Raw genomic sequence first — 15,441 nt, forward strand, 5'->3', positions numbered from 1 at the left:
AGATAATAACCACCCAAGGCATTTATCAGATTTTATCAATTCACCACTCATTTTCCCTCAATATATCCCCTCTAGTGAAGTAAATCAATCTAAGACCACTCTTGCTAACGAGATATATTGAATGGGAAAAAAAAGAAGAGGGACAATGCACTCTCTCCTGTCCTGTTATTGTTCTTTATTTCAATAAATACTCTTTCATATCAGGTAAACAAAAATGAGAATACACATTTATGCAAGCACACAAAAATGTTACAAAAGATTTAAATAGACCACAAAGACAAACAATACCCGTAATGAGTATATAATGCTGCGAAACTATAGTGACATCTTGCACGTGAAAAAGGATTGTCAAGATAGAAATGAAGACTTAGAAATTGAAGGAGAATGACAAATGTAACAAGACGTAGAAGGCATTCATTGGCGCAGAAGATAAAAGCAACACCTCACTTCTTCTATGTTCAAAATGAAAGTAAAACATGATCTGACGTGACACACCCCCCCACACACCCACACGCACACACACACACACCACATACCCGACAGACATACCCCACACGCACATGTGATTCAATCGTGAAAATTATAGAGACCGCTATTAGAAGGAAGGAAATCAAAATGGCTAAACACACCAAAGTCGGGATTCAAAACTACAGGATTTTGTAGTGGTCGCTGGCAACCAATTTAAGAATTGGATAGCAGATCATAACCACCCAAGTCATTTATCAGATTTTATCAATCCACCACTCGTTTTCTCTCTCTATATCTCCTCTAGTAATGTAAATCAATCCAAGACCACTCTTGCTAACAAGATATATTGAAGGAAAAAAAGAAGAGGGACAATGCACTCTCTCCTGTCGTGTTATTGCTCTTCATTTCAATAAATTCTCTTTCATACCAGGTAAACAAAAATGAAAATATACATCTATGCAAGCATACAAAAATGTTACAAAGGACATAAATAGACCACAAAGACATACAATACACGCAATGAGCATAAAATATTCGAAACTATGGTGACATACTGCACGAGAAAAAGGGTTGTGAAGATAGAAATGAAGACTTGGAAATTGAAGGAGAATGTCAAATGTAACAAGACACAAATGACATTCGTTGGCGCAGAAGATAAAAGCAACACCTCACTTCTTCTATGTTCAAAATGGAACTAAAATATGTTCTACCGTGACACACACACTCACACACACACACACACGCACACACCTACACACCCACACACACACACACACCCTACACACACACACACACCCACACCCTCGCCCACACACAAACACACCCAGAAAAAAAGACGCAGACAAGAAAATAGAAATATTGGAACAATGAGGGGGCATCATTCAGCAAAACTTCTCAAGTTTGTGGTCGATAAAATTGAAAAAAAAAATAACGTAGCTGATTAGAACTTATAAAAATATATTCGTTGAAATCATGATCTCAACAGAAAACTACTACAGTAGATCATGATTTTCAAAGAGGTTGATCCAAAAACTAGATAATATTAATGACAAAATCATTGCCTTATTACAATTACAATATAAAACACACTGGGAAATACTGCAATCTTCTTTGCTCCAATAATAGCACTGGGTTCAAAAGAGCAGCAATAGTTAAGCTCTTCTGGATGCCCACAGGCAGACTTCCCCCAAAGCATTGAATAGCAACCAAGAAGTAAAACAACTTTAAACTCAATAAAAATTTCAAAGCATTACTGCAATATTTCACTAACAGGACCGATCACATGTCGGAATCACACATATCATACTCAGTAAATATCAGAGTTCTTACAACCAGAAAAAAAAAAAAAAAGCAATTAAAATGATACATTACATCAAGTGAAAAACAACAAATGCACCAAACTAATGCATTGTCCACTAAACTAAAGTTGTTTTCATCAAGAAGCTCATCAACCACTAGATTAAAGATTGAATAGGGCACACTTAGCAGCAGTTTAGAGGAACCTCAAAAGCACATGACATATCATCCACTGTAGAAGCTAGTCCTCTTCATGGCGATGTTTCATGCTCTTCTTCTCAGACCGCTTCTTGCCCCAACCCACTCACGAATCATCTAAAGAACTGACGTCGGAGTCAGAGTTTGAATATGCCTTTCTGGTCCTCCTTTTATGCCGCAGATCAGCAGAATCATCAGAAGAATCATCGTCTGAATGATGGTGACTCCTCCTCCTTCTCTTTTCCTTCCTATTCTTCCTCTTTCTTCGCCCGCGCTTCAATTCTTGCAATTTATAACTGCAATTTACCTAATTCAGAAAAGTGCCTTAAATTCCTTAAAAAGAAAAACAAGAAAGAAATAGAAAAGTACCTTCAAGGTAATCCAACTACCCATAATGCTCAAAAGCAACATGAAATCAGAAAGTAAACCAAAATCCAAAATACTATGAATACATGGGATGGTTAACTGGAAGCAATTAGCACTGGGATAGCTTTGTTACTAAGGCATTTCAACAAAACCCAAGTGACAAGAAACATAAATCACACAAGACGCCTCAACCTTTAACAAAGTTAGCATAAATGCTTGTAATGAATTTTGATTACTTCATGAAACTTACCTCTCTTCCAAAAAGTTAAAGCTAGTGTGTCCTTCCAGTAAATTTTGACTATATTTTTTGTGTTGAAGTTGAATAAATCAATTTCAACACAATATTCAAAATTATATTTAACAATTTCATATTTTGGTGCAACTCATTTGAAAATTAAATTAAATATTTGTATCTATACTACTTTTAGAACCTTTGCGGTGCATTCACATTATCCAAGTAATTAATAACTTTTGTTTTTTACAAAAATAAAATATAAATTGACAGTCTTAATGTAATATTTTTGCATGCACTCGGATCCCACATCATCTTGAAATACTCAAACATTTGTTTTACTAGGATTTATAGCTTGTTTCATGGTAAGATAGGGTCAGAATCAAAATTTATTGTATCAATTATGCAATTATTATATTAAAAATATTTCACAATTAATTCATTCATTCATCAAATCTCCAATAAAATATGCAGGCTGTGCTTATTTGTGGGCTCATTTTTACTTCATCCCATCCGAATTCATTTCGATCGGGTACAAAATTACATTTCATTTATAAATATATATGTATATATATTTCAAACACACTTCGTTACTTTATAAAATACATATCAATTCAACTATAATTATTAAATACTATTTATTACATAACACCTTTTACATATCACAATAATTATCATAATTGTATTCTTATCTTACAATCAATCACAAAAAAGAAATTTAAAAATTTCATCTACATTTTATTTGTTTTTCTTTTTGTTAGATGGAGGGAGTATTTGCAAAACAATTTATTTCTTTTATAAATGGTTTTTATATAAAAAGTTAAAACTTGTAGCTGAATAAAATAGATAGTATTTGTAAAAAAAATATTGAAAAGAACGTAAAAGATGGATTGGATAAAGGTCGGAGAAAAATCACTTCTAAAATGAAATAAATCAATTAAAGACAGTTTTGTCCGTATATGTTATAAATATATTACTACATGCTTATTATTTCACTTGTTGTTTGTCAATAATAATTAATTTTTCACAAAAATAATACATTTTATTTCAATTAGTCTATTTTATATTTATTTTTAAAAATATTTAAAAAGTAGGTTTACTTTAATAATACTCCCACTAAGTAGTATAATTGTTGATTCATACACAAAAATTAAACTTGCATGAATGCAAAAAAAATCTATTAATTAAAATAAAATAATAATATGTCAAAGGAATAATATAATTAGATGATACAATAAATAAAATATAAATTTTAAAATATTAAATATGTGAAAGTATAAATTTGATTATTGTTAAATTATGCAAATTATTTAAAAACTCCAACATCGACTTTGATTATATAATTCTAAAAATAAATAAAAAATAATAAAATTGAATTAAAATTATTATGATAACAGTAAAGTAGTAAAAAGTAAATGGAAGAATTACATTTACACCCCTTGACATATGCTCTATTTATACAAACCACCCCGATCTTTTATATAAGTATAGAAACAACCCTTGATAGCCAAAAATATGGGTAGTTTGTGTAATGATACCAACATTTAGGGGGTGTGTGTTTACTTTTTTTAAAAAAAATAATGGGTGGTTTGTGTAAGTGAAAATGATATTTTGGTGAGTGTATATGTATTATGAGAAAAATAGGGTGAGTTTGTATAAACAGACTATAGACCAAGGGTGTAAATATAATTATTTTAAAAAAATAAATTTGAATTTATTTACAAAAAGACAAAGCACTTAGAAGCATCCGCGAAATACTTATAGCTTTTGGCTTAAAAAATAATTTTTTAAATATTTTGTAAGCAAAAATTGGTGTTCTAAACATTTTAAAAGTAATTTTTTTAAAACTAGAAGGTGAAAAGTATTTTTTTTTTGTACGAAAAGCGATCGCAAATACTCTCGAAATGAAAGGTGAAACAGTATTATTCTTGTTCATTATCTTTTTAGGAACCAAATGCGACTTTTGCTCATTTGCATCACACATTAACGATTTAGATGCGTTTTTAAGGATATGTTGACCAATTTATTTTTGGGCAAATTATTAGATACATATGTATACGAACTAAATAATAAGATATTATTTTTTGTCTCTTCAAAAAAAAGTTATATATTTGTAAATAATACTTTGACTTTGTTTTTTTAAAGCCAAAATACTTTGACTAGTTGTGATATTAAAACTGAACGAACTCATTAATTGCCAAATAATTAAATTTAAAGCTATTAATTAATTGCTAAATAATAGAAAGGAAAAAGACTTTTCTATCTGAATTTGGTTCCAAGGGAAAAAAAAACACGTTTTTCCCTCCTAATATGGTTGGTTTCTATGTATGCTCCCAACATTACTATTCTACCCTTTCCACTGTCGTCATGTGATGGGAGAAAAAGAGGAGGACTTTTGGGTGATTTCACACTTCATTCGCACCTCGATTTCCTGGCCACTAATCTCATTTGTCTCTCCACTCTCCACATAACTCCTTACTGTTTAGCCGAACAAGAAAAGCAATAGAAAACGATGCGTGAGAAGAATCAATCGAGCATATGAGTCCAAATTTCGAGGTTTCCACCGTATCTGATGATGGATGGGTGTTAAAATCTGTGGAAAATTGGAAAAGTATAAAGGACATCGTTTCAGGAAGAAAAAAGAATCCTCTTCAATTTCTCTATATGTTCTCTCTCTTTACAAAGGTGAAATCAAGGGTATTATATACATAAATGGACGTAACCGCCCCAACTAATCTAATAAAAAAGGTTACAGAAAACAGTTATACAGAATGTCTCCTGTATCTAGTACAGTTATACAGAATCTATCCTGTATCTAGGACAACTATCTGCCCGTTATTAGCAACCTCACTAGTGACTCGAGTAGCGACATCCATATGCGACCTCAGGACACTTGTAGTTTGAGCAACTTCAGAGTGAACGACGACCTCATGGTGTGAAGGCTGGGAGGTCGTACTCTCAACAGCCGGTGGCAATCGAGGTAATGGGAACCTGGACGACCAAATTGCTCAGCTGATGCAGTGCAAGCCCTTGTCGGAGCAAGAGGTTTCTTTCCTTTTTCCTTCGATAAATCATTTATTACTTGGAGTCTTGGTAAGATTCGTGGATTTTCGGGTCTCGCATGGTGATTTTTTCTCGTAGAATTCGGGCTTTGGTGTATGGGGTTGTTGAAGTGTTGATGGACTTGATCTAGTGTTTCTAATGTCGGATCCATTTGGAAATTCACAGTTTCTCATGTTTTGAGTTGTTCCTTTGATTTTGCCGAAATGTTCTTCCAGAAACGACTGTGAGATAGTGAAGGGTTCACTATCTTTTCCCATCCAATTTTTTTTTTTTTCTTCTCCTCCTTTAATTTGAGCCCTTTTCTGGCATGCTTTGTTTCACAGCTTAGGGTGTATATGATTTTTAAGAATATTTTTGTTCCTGTAGCTTTTATATGTTCTCCTACTGTGTGAGGTTTTTTTTTTTTTTATACCAGCTGCCTCTGTTTATTTGCGTAGATAAGGGTGTTGTGCCAGAAGGCCAAGGAGATTCTGATGAAAGCAATCTGCAGGTTTCTTTTCTTCGTTTTGGCTGTTATGGCAGATTATAGATACGATTACTTGCTTGGGTTTATTTTTGGTTCTTTTCCTTAATGTAAAAGCTGCAATCATGATAACATTTTGCTCCATATTATTGGCAACCTAAGAATTTGTTGATGATGAAGCTTATCCTCCTCAGTAGGAGGAGATATCACACAATGTACATACTTCTCACTTTGGAGCTTTTCTGTTATCTAGGTTGATATATTTCTTACAAGTTTGCAACTCTCAATGGAGACTAATAACTTTTCAATGATAAGTCTTACTCAAATGCTAGTATTATGTGTTCACTTAATTTAGGTTTCTCAACTATGACAGATCTATTTACTACCAAAGTGGGTGGTTCGCACCATTTTCAACACTGCCTACATGGCATGAAGGCTTGGTGCTTAGTAAAATTAAGTAGCTATTTTTCCCTTATCATTTTCAACACTGCCTACATGGCATGAAGGCTTGGTGCTTAGTAAAATTAAGTAGCTATTTTTCCCTTATAAACATTTCAACAGCCAATGTGGTGGTTATCATGAGTTGGCCCTGCAAACAATAATTTTTTTATTTCCTTTCGTGGTGATAAAAGCCCATAAAGCTATTTATTTCTTTATTACAGCCTGTGAAAAGCCCAGTGACCATATGTGGTGATATTCATGGGCAGTTCCATGATCTTGCGGAACTCTTTCGGATTGGTGGAAAGGTAAATACTCAATTGCCCTTCTATGATATGGTTCTAGTGTTTTGCATTTTGATCTGCTTGGTCATGGAGTTGTCTACTTCAGTCAAATCAAATGTTTATCGAACTTTTTATCTAAGTTCATCCCAATGAAACTATCTATATATATATACTATGTAGTTGTCTTCTTTAATTATGACCACACACCGTATAGTTAGTCGAAAGCACAACTTTCTCATGTTATGACCCATCCCTATTTTATACACTATCCCACTCTAATATTAGAAGGTCTACACACTACTTTTATTACAACATTTAGAAAATAAATTACTACCTACAAACTAAATATATTCTTTGAATTTCTAAGCCTTCAGAATTCAACAATAGTGGTGGACCACATATTTTGGCCTTAAATTTTGATCAAAAGGTGTGGAGATAATGTAGGAATTTCATTTACTATAGACCGGAAACTCACAGTTAAGAGTTTATTGGAGAATGTTGTTCAAACTTAAAACATCCAATTTGCTATATAAACACCTGCCCTTATGTTGTCATATGCACACAGAAACAATAAATCATGGCTGCCTCCAAACTTTTGCCATTTCTCATTGTACTTTTCATATTGTCAACAGGTATATGTATGTTTGTTTTTTTTTAAGAAAAAAATAACACAACACAAATTCCACAAATTTAAAAGTATTGATGCACTATAGTCACTTCAATCTTATTTTTTGGCTTTTGCAATATTTGCATCCTCGATATAAAATATATAATAAAATTAGTCTTGTAGCATATTATAAATATGCCGGCATTGGAATGTACATACAAACAAACATGTATGTTTGTACACACACCAATACACACACACACACACACACACACACATATATATATATATATATAAGTATGGAGAGATGATAGTTTTAGTCATATACTATTCTATTCTGATAGTATTATCCTATAATTTGAAATTTGTAAAATAGTCGGAAAAGTACATACGACATTGGCCGAAAATCCCCTAATAAGCTGGCAATATGTACTTTTCCAACCATTTTAACAAATTTTGATCATTTTTATCCTCAACCTGAGAAATCCTTATAATTACCAAACAATATTGTCAAAGATTCTGTGCAAAACTGAAATTGCCACCTAGCGCGTTTTAACAATTTTTTGTTTCCATACTTTGCAGGCAGTAATCATGTTTGTGTTGAGGGGGCATTGACATGTTGCCGCGACAACCACATTGGTCGTTGTGATCCTGGAATGGATGACAAAAAGTGCAATGAGATGTGCAAAGAGGGTTGCTCTAAAGGAGGTTTCTGCAAAGTTCTCAATAAAAAACCCCCCAACCATTATTGTCATTGCTATTGTTGAAGTCTCAGTGCAGCAAGCAACTCTCACCATCATTTAAGCTAGCCAATATGTATCTTTCTGTGTGAGCTTCATAAACATATATAATTCCATAATAATGCAAAAACCTTAAACATTATTCCAAGTATTCTATATATAAAAACATGCAACTCTGGAATTTGAAGTTGTGAGAAAATTCTTGATGCTCAAAACTCAGTTCTGTGTTCTTCATTTTATCATTTTTTTTCTCGGCACGCCGCACGCATTTAGCTTAGAAAGTCGCTGCTCGGCCGACCACATTATTCGAGTTTCAGAATTTTTCCAAAATAATCCCTCTCATGAACTCTTCTGGTGCTGCAATACAGAAGAAAGGAATAAGTTATACAGATTGCTAAAACACAAATTATATTATAATTTTTGTATTCAGATATTGACAACTAGAACAAAACCAGTAGGTCGGTGAAGTTATGGATTCTTCATAAGTAGAAGGCTCATCAATGTGTATAGAAGCACACATGGAGATTCCCCCTCTATCGAGGGCGGGGTACTGCTCCATATTTACTTTTTCACATATGAGGATTGTGAGAGTCTCATTCCCCCATTGGACCACTCCTACCGACTTTAGGGTCGCTTTCGTTATTCCTGTCAATTATTGGTAAAGACTGTAACGTCTCATCCTTGCACCCCTGAGGATCTATTTGTAACTCACAGAGTTCTAGGTCTCCTTTTACTTCACCTATACTTTGAAAAGTATTCGTCAAGAAAATCTACATTGCGGGCTCTATTTCAGACATCTCTCTATCAGGGGTGTTCACTCCACATCAAAGAAAGTGTGAGTAGCTAACCAAAAGAATTTAAGGATAGTGCAAGTGAAAATTTTAAAACCTTTGTGGCCAGTGAAAAGACTGAATTGGGCCGCAGCCTGCCGAAGGAACATTTCAACTCCGCTAACGACAATAGCTCCAGCAGCCTCGGCTTCTTTTAGTAATCTAGTCTTCCTAGGGGTGTAAACAGCATCAAACACAAGTTTGTAGTCCCTCAAAGTTTCCTGAAAAAAGGAAAGGAAAGATTGTAATATTTCTCAGAGATGGAGAATGTTCTAATTCTAACATAAAATAAAAGAGAAACCTCTGCCACGTGAATGCGGTCCGTATTCGGATGCATGCCTAAAGGGGTTGCATTTGCAAGGATTGCATCTTTCTCTGGGCGGAAACCAATTAAGTCTTCAAAAGGAAGAGCTATCCCCGACACTGCAGCAGCTAAAGATTTTGCTCTATCTTTACATTATAATATTTAAAAGAAAAAAAATCTTAGTCAGGAACTCATGATTGTGCAGACCTATTAAACCGTACATTCATATAAATTGGTTGACTGTAAAATCCATCAGAAATTTGACTACAAAAATCGTACATAGTAAAATGAGAATTTGAAAAGCTTTCCGAGTAGTAGAATTCTACCAAAATCAATGTCAAAGATGACAACCCGTGCCCCCCTGGTTTTAGCACCAAAGGCAAGAGCTCTTCCTGCACCTCCAGCACCCACAAGCACAAACAACTTCCTTGTAAGTGGAGAAGGAATTAACGGTTCCAAAACCGTGCATTCCTGTGCTATCAAAGTGTAAGAAGTTATATCCCTAAGAAGGGTTACCTGCAATTCACCCACCGTGCCAATGCTAATAGGCAAAGGCCGCCTTAAACCAGAAAAAAAGCGATGCGATCCCCTGAGCTTCTTAAAAGGAAGCCTCACTGTCTCCCGGTCAGGGGTCATGTTGCCTCCTTAAAAATTCAGGGGTTTTGTTGCTCTTTTTTCCTTTTTTCTTTTTAATGTTTCTAGAGGTTTTTGCCTATTAGTATTTTCATATGGGGTCTGTTGCATTTAATCCCTTAACAAAGGTGAAGATTGACTCAAAGCATCCATGAAAATAGCATTAACCGAAATCCTAATGCAAGATTTGTAGAAGGCAGTCTCTCATAAAACCATAAACAATCACTAAATTCAGACCTTTAAAGCATCTTCTATTGCTGTTATACCAGCCTCACAATCTGTATTATGACCAACTAGCTTTCCATCATCAGGCCTCCTCACAATAGTATTGACAGCACCAATGGACTGTTTCAGAAAGAGATGTTTTACAGATTAATGACATAGCAACCTGCCCAGATTTGGCAAGAAAATAAAGCAAGTACTCATACAGTATGCAGCAGGTCTCAAACTTAAAAGTACAGTTTCATGTTTTGGGAACAGTCTTAATGCCAATTCAACTGTTCAATAACTTAGAGGGGACCATGTCAAGATAAAGTGAAAGCTGCTGATGCTACCTTCTTCAATGTGGATATGAACTAAACTGATGTCGTAGAAAAAAGGCCTTCTGCAATGCTTTAAATATTTTGGATATCATAATCTTTGTATAATTTTAGCAGAATCATTAAATGTACCCCATTTCAACTGCTCCATCACAAACTCATACTGAATTTGGGAGTACCTGAGCAAGAGGATGGACTTCATCACAGAAATCAATTACTGCTTCCTTGTATGGGATCCCAACACTGAAATTTAAGCCAGAAAAATACAATTTAAACTCAATGTTTATACCTGAAAAAAGGAAAAGAAAAGAAAATTTTGAAACAATATAGGACTATTGTTATAACTTCAACAAATATATGCAATTTGGGAAGCATGATGGGAAAGATTTTCTTTTTAAATGGTGGTTAAAATGATAAAATCTATTTAGGCCTTAACGAACTGCAAGCTTAACAATGTCATACCTGAAACCAGCAAAGTCAGCACTTGTGTAGACGGTAAAGAATGCCTTCAGATCATCAACTAGCATTGGCACATATATCCCATTGTAATACACATGCCTAAATGCGGGGTTGTGCAGAATAGGGCCCTTACTATGACTTACTGGTTTCGAGATAAGCCCAAAAACTACAGTATTCTTATCTATATTCTTCACTCCATAGGCTTGTCTCAAACTATTTATACTAGGAAGACCACAAATTGAGGTTCCTTGAAGAGATCCGTAAGTAAAAACACCACCAAATTTGAAAGTTAGTAACTGACTTATAAGGCCTCTTTCCCCTGTACAGTAAGCTATCATGGGTACCTGCAAGAAGTTAGCAAGAATTTCTTATCACGCAACTGTTATCTAATTAAAGGGATGTTGCAATAATTCAAGTGTTTTTCAGTTTTTTGTTGGGCTTCTCCCACCCAAATTTTGTAGCTTAACAGTAAAATTGTAACTAATAAGCCTTTTTTCCCCAAAACGCTCCAACTTCAGCTTTTTTGCACTTGTTACTTTTTTTTTAAACACTCCCAACTTTCACTACATCTCAACTTACAACTTCTTTTACATCTTATTCCCACCACGAAGGTAAAAGCTATTGCAAACACCCACTAGGAACAATACACAACATTGCTTACAGTTGTTACCTCAGATGCACTTGGCATTTGAGGCTTGTTATCTGAATCTTGCTCTTATAAACTTACGTTCCATTACTGGCCTATAAGATCATAGAACACAAGCTTTATCATATCAATGAATACTAGCAGTATAATACCAGATAAAAATCAAATCTTTTATTATACCTGGCTATGTGAAAGCAGTTCAAAAACTTCCATTATTTCTGTGATATTAGCTGCACCTGAAACAAACTTAATGATGTCGGCGTTCATGGATTGCATCTCTGCAACAAGACGGCCAAGATCTTCCCGTAAAGAGGCCGGACTGTCCAGGTAGCAAGATACTATTATCTTACTGCTCTTAAGCCGACCCAATTTATCTTCTTTCATGAAAGCAGATGCTACCTGTATAACAAAGGTGTAGAAATTGGATAATCATTTATTGAAATAAAAATGGAAATGTGGAAATAAATATTCTTTCTTGAAAATGAGGTGAAATGATAGTAATGAGCATAGCTAAGTAGGAGAAAATTTCCGAAAAATACATCTGTCTTTTGTTGCATATTTAATTCCTGAACTTGGTCTTGATATATTTTCTATCATGAACTGGAGGTAACTTCAAAGAAATGAGCATGGATACATATGAAATTCAAAGTCTTATTGGAATCACCCTTTTACTTACTTCTAGTAAAATTGTAAGCACTCAATGCAGAAACCAATGGAGTTTGTTACCTAGACAGACTGCCATCTAAACATATTTATTGCTATCGATCCTTCTCTTTTATTGTAAGCAATTTCTGATGATAATGGAAACTATCCAAATCCTCAAAACTGTCAAAACTTGTTACTAATGACATTTCTCATATTATTTGTTACTCTGAACACACTATTATGTTAATGTTATATGTGATATCTGCAAACAGTGGTTTAACTAAAATATTCGTTATACTACGAATGACAGCATAAAGTGGCTATCCACCAAGAACAAAATTTTCTGAAAGTGATAGGAAGTCTGAGTGAACATAAAAATCACCACCCCAATAACTGTGTTCCTATAAAACTACTATCCACATCACCAATTTGCATTTTATGGCAACAGCATCTCAATGCATCCACATATAATTTGGCAGCAACACAACCATTTCCTTAATCTATTAATGCTTTTGGAAATACCAATTCAGTTAATGAAGAAAGAAAATTAAATCAAAATCCTACTATGTCTTAAAAAAAGTGATTTTCTACGCTAATGACAAAGCAGTTCTTGCTAATGATCTGTATCTCCTTCCATAGTAAGTAAAAGGATACGTCTGAAGTATCCAATTTGCATTTTGATGCACTGTGGTTGAATTCTAAAGAATACCAACCTACCTTGAGTTCCAATTCTATGTAATCAGCCCCCAAATCTTTAGCCAAAAGAAGAGCTTGTAGTCGCTCCTGTTCATCACCTTCGTACTGACCACCTTCCCATGTCGCCCTGTTGCATTTAACCCGTGATATTTGTGGATTAGATATGAACACACATCAATATTCTTGCACAGACATAAGACCAATTCAGTTCATCCCATGACTTAAGAACCTACATTGATCATTCGCATATAGAATGAAAAATTAAATCTCCATTCAATTGGCTAACACAGCAGCCAGAAACCGCTCATAGTATTGAAATGAAGAGAAAGGAGCATACCCATACACGACGACAACCGGAAGTGGCTTGTTTTCCAGGAGGAGTTTGAGGTCTCTGTGAGGCTGGAAATTACTGATACAGCCCAGCCTGATCTCAACCACATCCGCACCCTCCATCTTTGCCTGATGCATGTCACTCAACATTTGCTCCACCGATTCAGCCATTAACGGGGCACAAATCATTCTTGAATTCTTTGAAAACCCAGCTCTACCCATTTTTTAAATAGATCCCAGATTGAATAATTCAGAAATCTAGTAGAGAAACAATGGTATGTAGCGAAAGAAGAAGGTGGGATTGAAATGGGATGAATTATGAGGAGATTGAACTCCCGAGTAGTCAACGAATAAAGGACAAAAATGAACAGGAAGGTTGGCGCGAGATGGGGGAGTCATTCGAACTGGTGTCAACTTATAACATTTTTTAGGAGTTTATAAATATTAGAATTTATTTTAAAAATAAAATTTTAAAATATTTGAATAAATTATGATTTTAAAGCTTATAAGACGATGTTAGCGTGTTTGGAATATTATGATCTTTAATTGATAAAATAATTAAAATGAACATCATACTATTAGAATTAAATAAGTTGTTATTTTTTGACATATTTTATTTTAAAACACCTCAAAAATAGTATATATTACTTCAATTCCAAAAAAACATTTAATAGATAATCTTTTTACAATAACAAAAAAATCATGAATTATTACCTATACTTTTGAATAAAAATTGTACATATATGTATTTTCATGCTAGTCGAATATTAATATAGATATACAATTGAGAGTGGTGTGTGTGTGAGAGACAGATATATATATATATATATATATAGAGAGAGAGAGAGAGAGAGTGTGTGTGTATAAATGAAGATAGTTTTATCTTACGTATTAATATTATGTAGCTTATAAGATGTTATAAAAAAAAAGTTAAGAAAGTTAACTTTTTTATAAAGAGCTTATAATCTCTTTACAAAGAAAATAGCCAAACAAATATTTAGATCTTATAAATTTAGCTAAAGACCCTCTAAAAGTAAAATTTGATTTACTAGACAAAATTATACTTTTACCCTCACAACATAAGCGGTTTAATACATTTAATCATCTATTTTATGAATTTTTAAAATTATTTTAAAATTAAGAAAACTCGATACATATAATCCTCTATTTTACAGAATTTATGATACTAAATGTGTTGAGTTTTCAAATTTTTAACTATTTTTTAAAAAATTTCATAAAGTATAAGGTAAAATATATAGAGTTTTTTCAATTTTAAGATCATTTCAAAAGTTCTGTAAAGTAGAGTACTAAAATTATTAAGCTCATATTATATGGAACTAAAAGTGTGATTTCACCGGATTTATATGAATCCCATCAACAATCCATTTTTGTTTTGCGCGGAAGTGAAAGTATAAGCCAAAACAGATAAAATTAAAAAAAATACATATTTTATTTTTATTTACTTTATTATTCATATATATAATTTCTCTTAAATTATTTTTTCCGTTGGTCCAATAGTATCACTTTTGACTTGTTTCCTTCAAGATATAATATCACGACTCTGAACAAGTAGTAAAGTCCAAAATTCTACAAAAAATGACACCTTCCTAAACTAATATAACTCTTGTATAGGATAATTGCATGGAGAAATTTTGTATATCTGTCTATGTCGTATCAAAACAAGTCAAATGATAGCCCATATTATAGATATAGAAATCACTTACTATTTTAATATAAATTAATGGACAATAATGTGATGAGTTACAAGGAATAGTGGGGATAAACGACTAGTAAATGAGAACAGCAATTATCTCCCTAGATATCAAAACCTATTGTTTTCGACATAATAGCAGTACAAATATTAAAAAACGACAAACAAAAAATATTTGAACTCTCTCAACTCGAAGGAAAGAAGAAAAGCAATTCTAAATGCAATATGCTTTTTTACTTTTGAACGAATGAATAATGTAATAGGAGATCGGTGTCTATATAGGACGGAAAAGGGACGGCAAAAAGGGTGTGTGGTGGCTTTTCGATTGAACAACCACACCTTTTCTTCCGACCACCTTTCTCTATTAGGACACATATTACATCAACGGTGGTTGGATGCCATCAATCATCAATCATGCCACATATTACACCAATTGAGCAAAAAATATCGTTCAATGAAATTTAACTTTCAATTAAGTGTTTATTAGACAAGA

General features: G+C 33.5%; 1 protein-coding gene and 1 long non-coding RNA gene across 2 annotated transcripts; one reads left to right on the top strand and one right to left on the bottom strand.

The window, feature by feature from the left end:
• On the top strand, nt 5,145-8,297 carry LOC105162412. The gene is made up of 4 exons (XR_847852.2): nt 5,145-5,605; nt 6,061-6,113; nt 6,749-6,832; nt 7,998-8,297. It is a non-coding gene; the product is annotated as an uncharacterized LOC105162412 (long non-coding RNA).
• Nucleotides 8,417-13,619, bottom strand: LOC105162411 (bifunctional 3-dehydroquinate dehydratase/shikimate dehydrogenase, chloroplastic-like). The gene is made up of 10 exons (XM_011080406.2): nt 13,245-13,619; nt 12,929-13,034; nt 11,747-11,965; nt 10,924-11,264; nt 10,641-10,704; nt 10,160-10,267; nt 9,616-9,760; nt 9,287-9,435; nt 9,044-9,206; nt 8,417-8,512 (listed from the first exon to the last, which is right to left on the bottom strand). Exons 1-10 carry the CDS (start codon nt 13,457-13,459, stop codon nt 8,469-8,471), a joined length of 1,554 nt encoding a protein of 517 aa, XP_011078708.1. The 5' UTR covers nt 13,460-13,619; the 3' UTR covers nt 8,417-8,468.

The sequence above is a fragment of the Sesamum indicum genome, linkage group LG5, assembly GCF_000512975.1.
Source record: "Sesamum indicum cultivar Zhongzhi No. 13 linkage group LG5, S_indicum_v1.0, whole genome shotgun sequence".
Lineage (NCBI taxonomy): Eukaryota > Viridiplantae > Streptophyta > Magnoliopsida > Lamiales > Pedaliaceae > Sesamum > Sesamum indicum.

Bases quoted from the DNA above. Each gene is read 5' to 3' on its own strand.
- LOC105162411 (XM_011080406.2), bottom strand. From the start codon at position 13,459: ATGGGTAGAGCTGGGTTTTCAAAGAATTCAAGAATGATTTGTGCCCCG. The intron at 11,265-11,746 runs GTATAATAAAAG...AACTTCTTGCAG, and splicing joins AACTGCTTTCACATAGCCAG to GTACCCATGATAGCTTACTG. The intron at 8,513-9,043 runs GTTTTAAAATTT...TCTGTATTGCAG, and splicing joins TCTTTTCACTGGCCACAAAG to CACCAGAAGAGTTCATGAGA.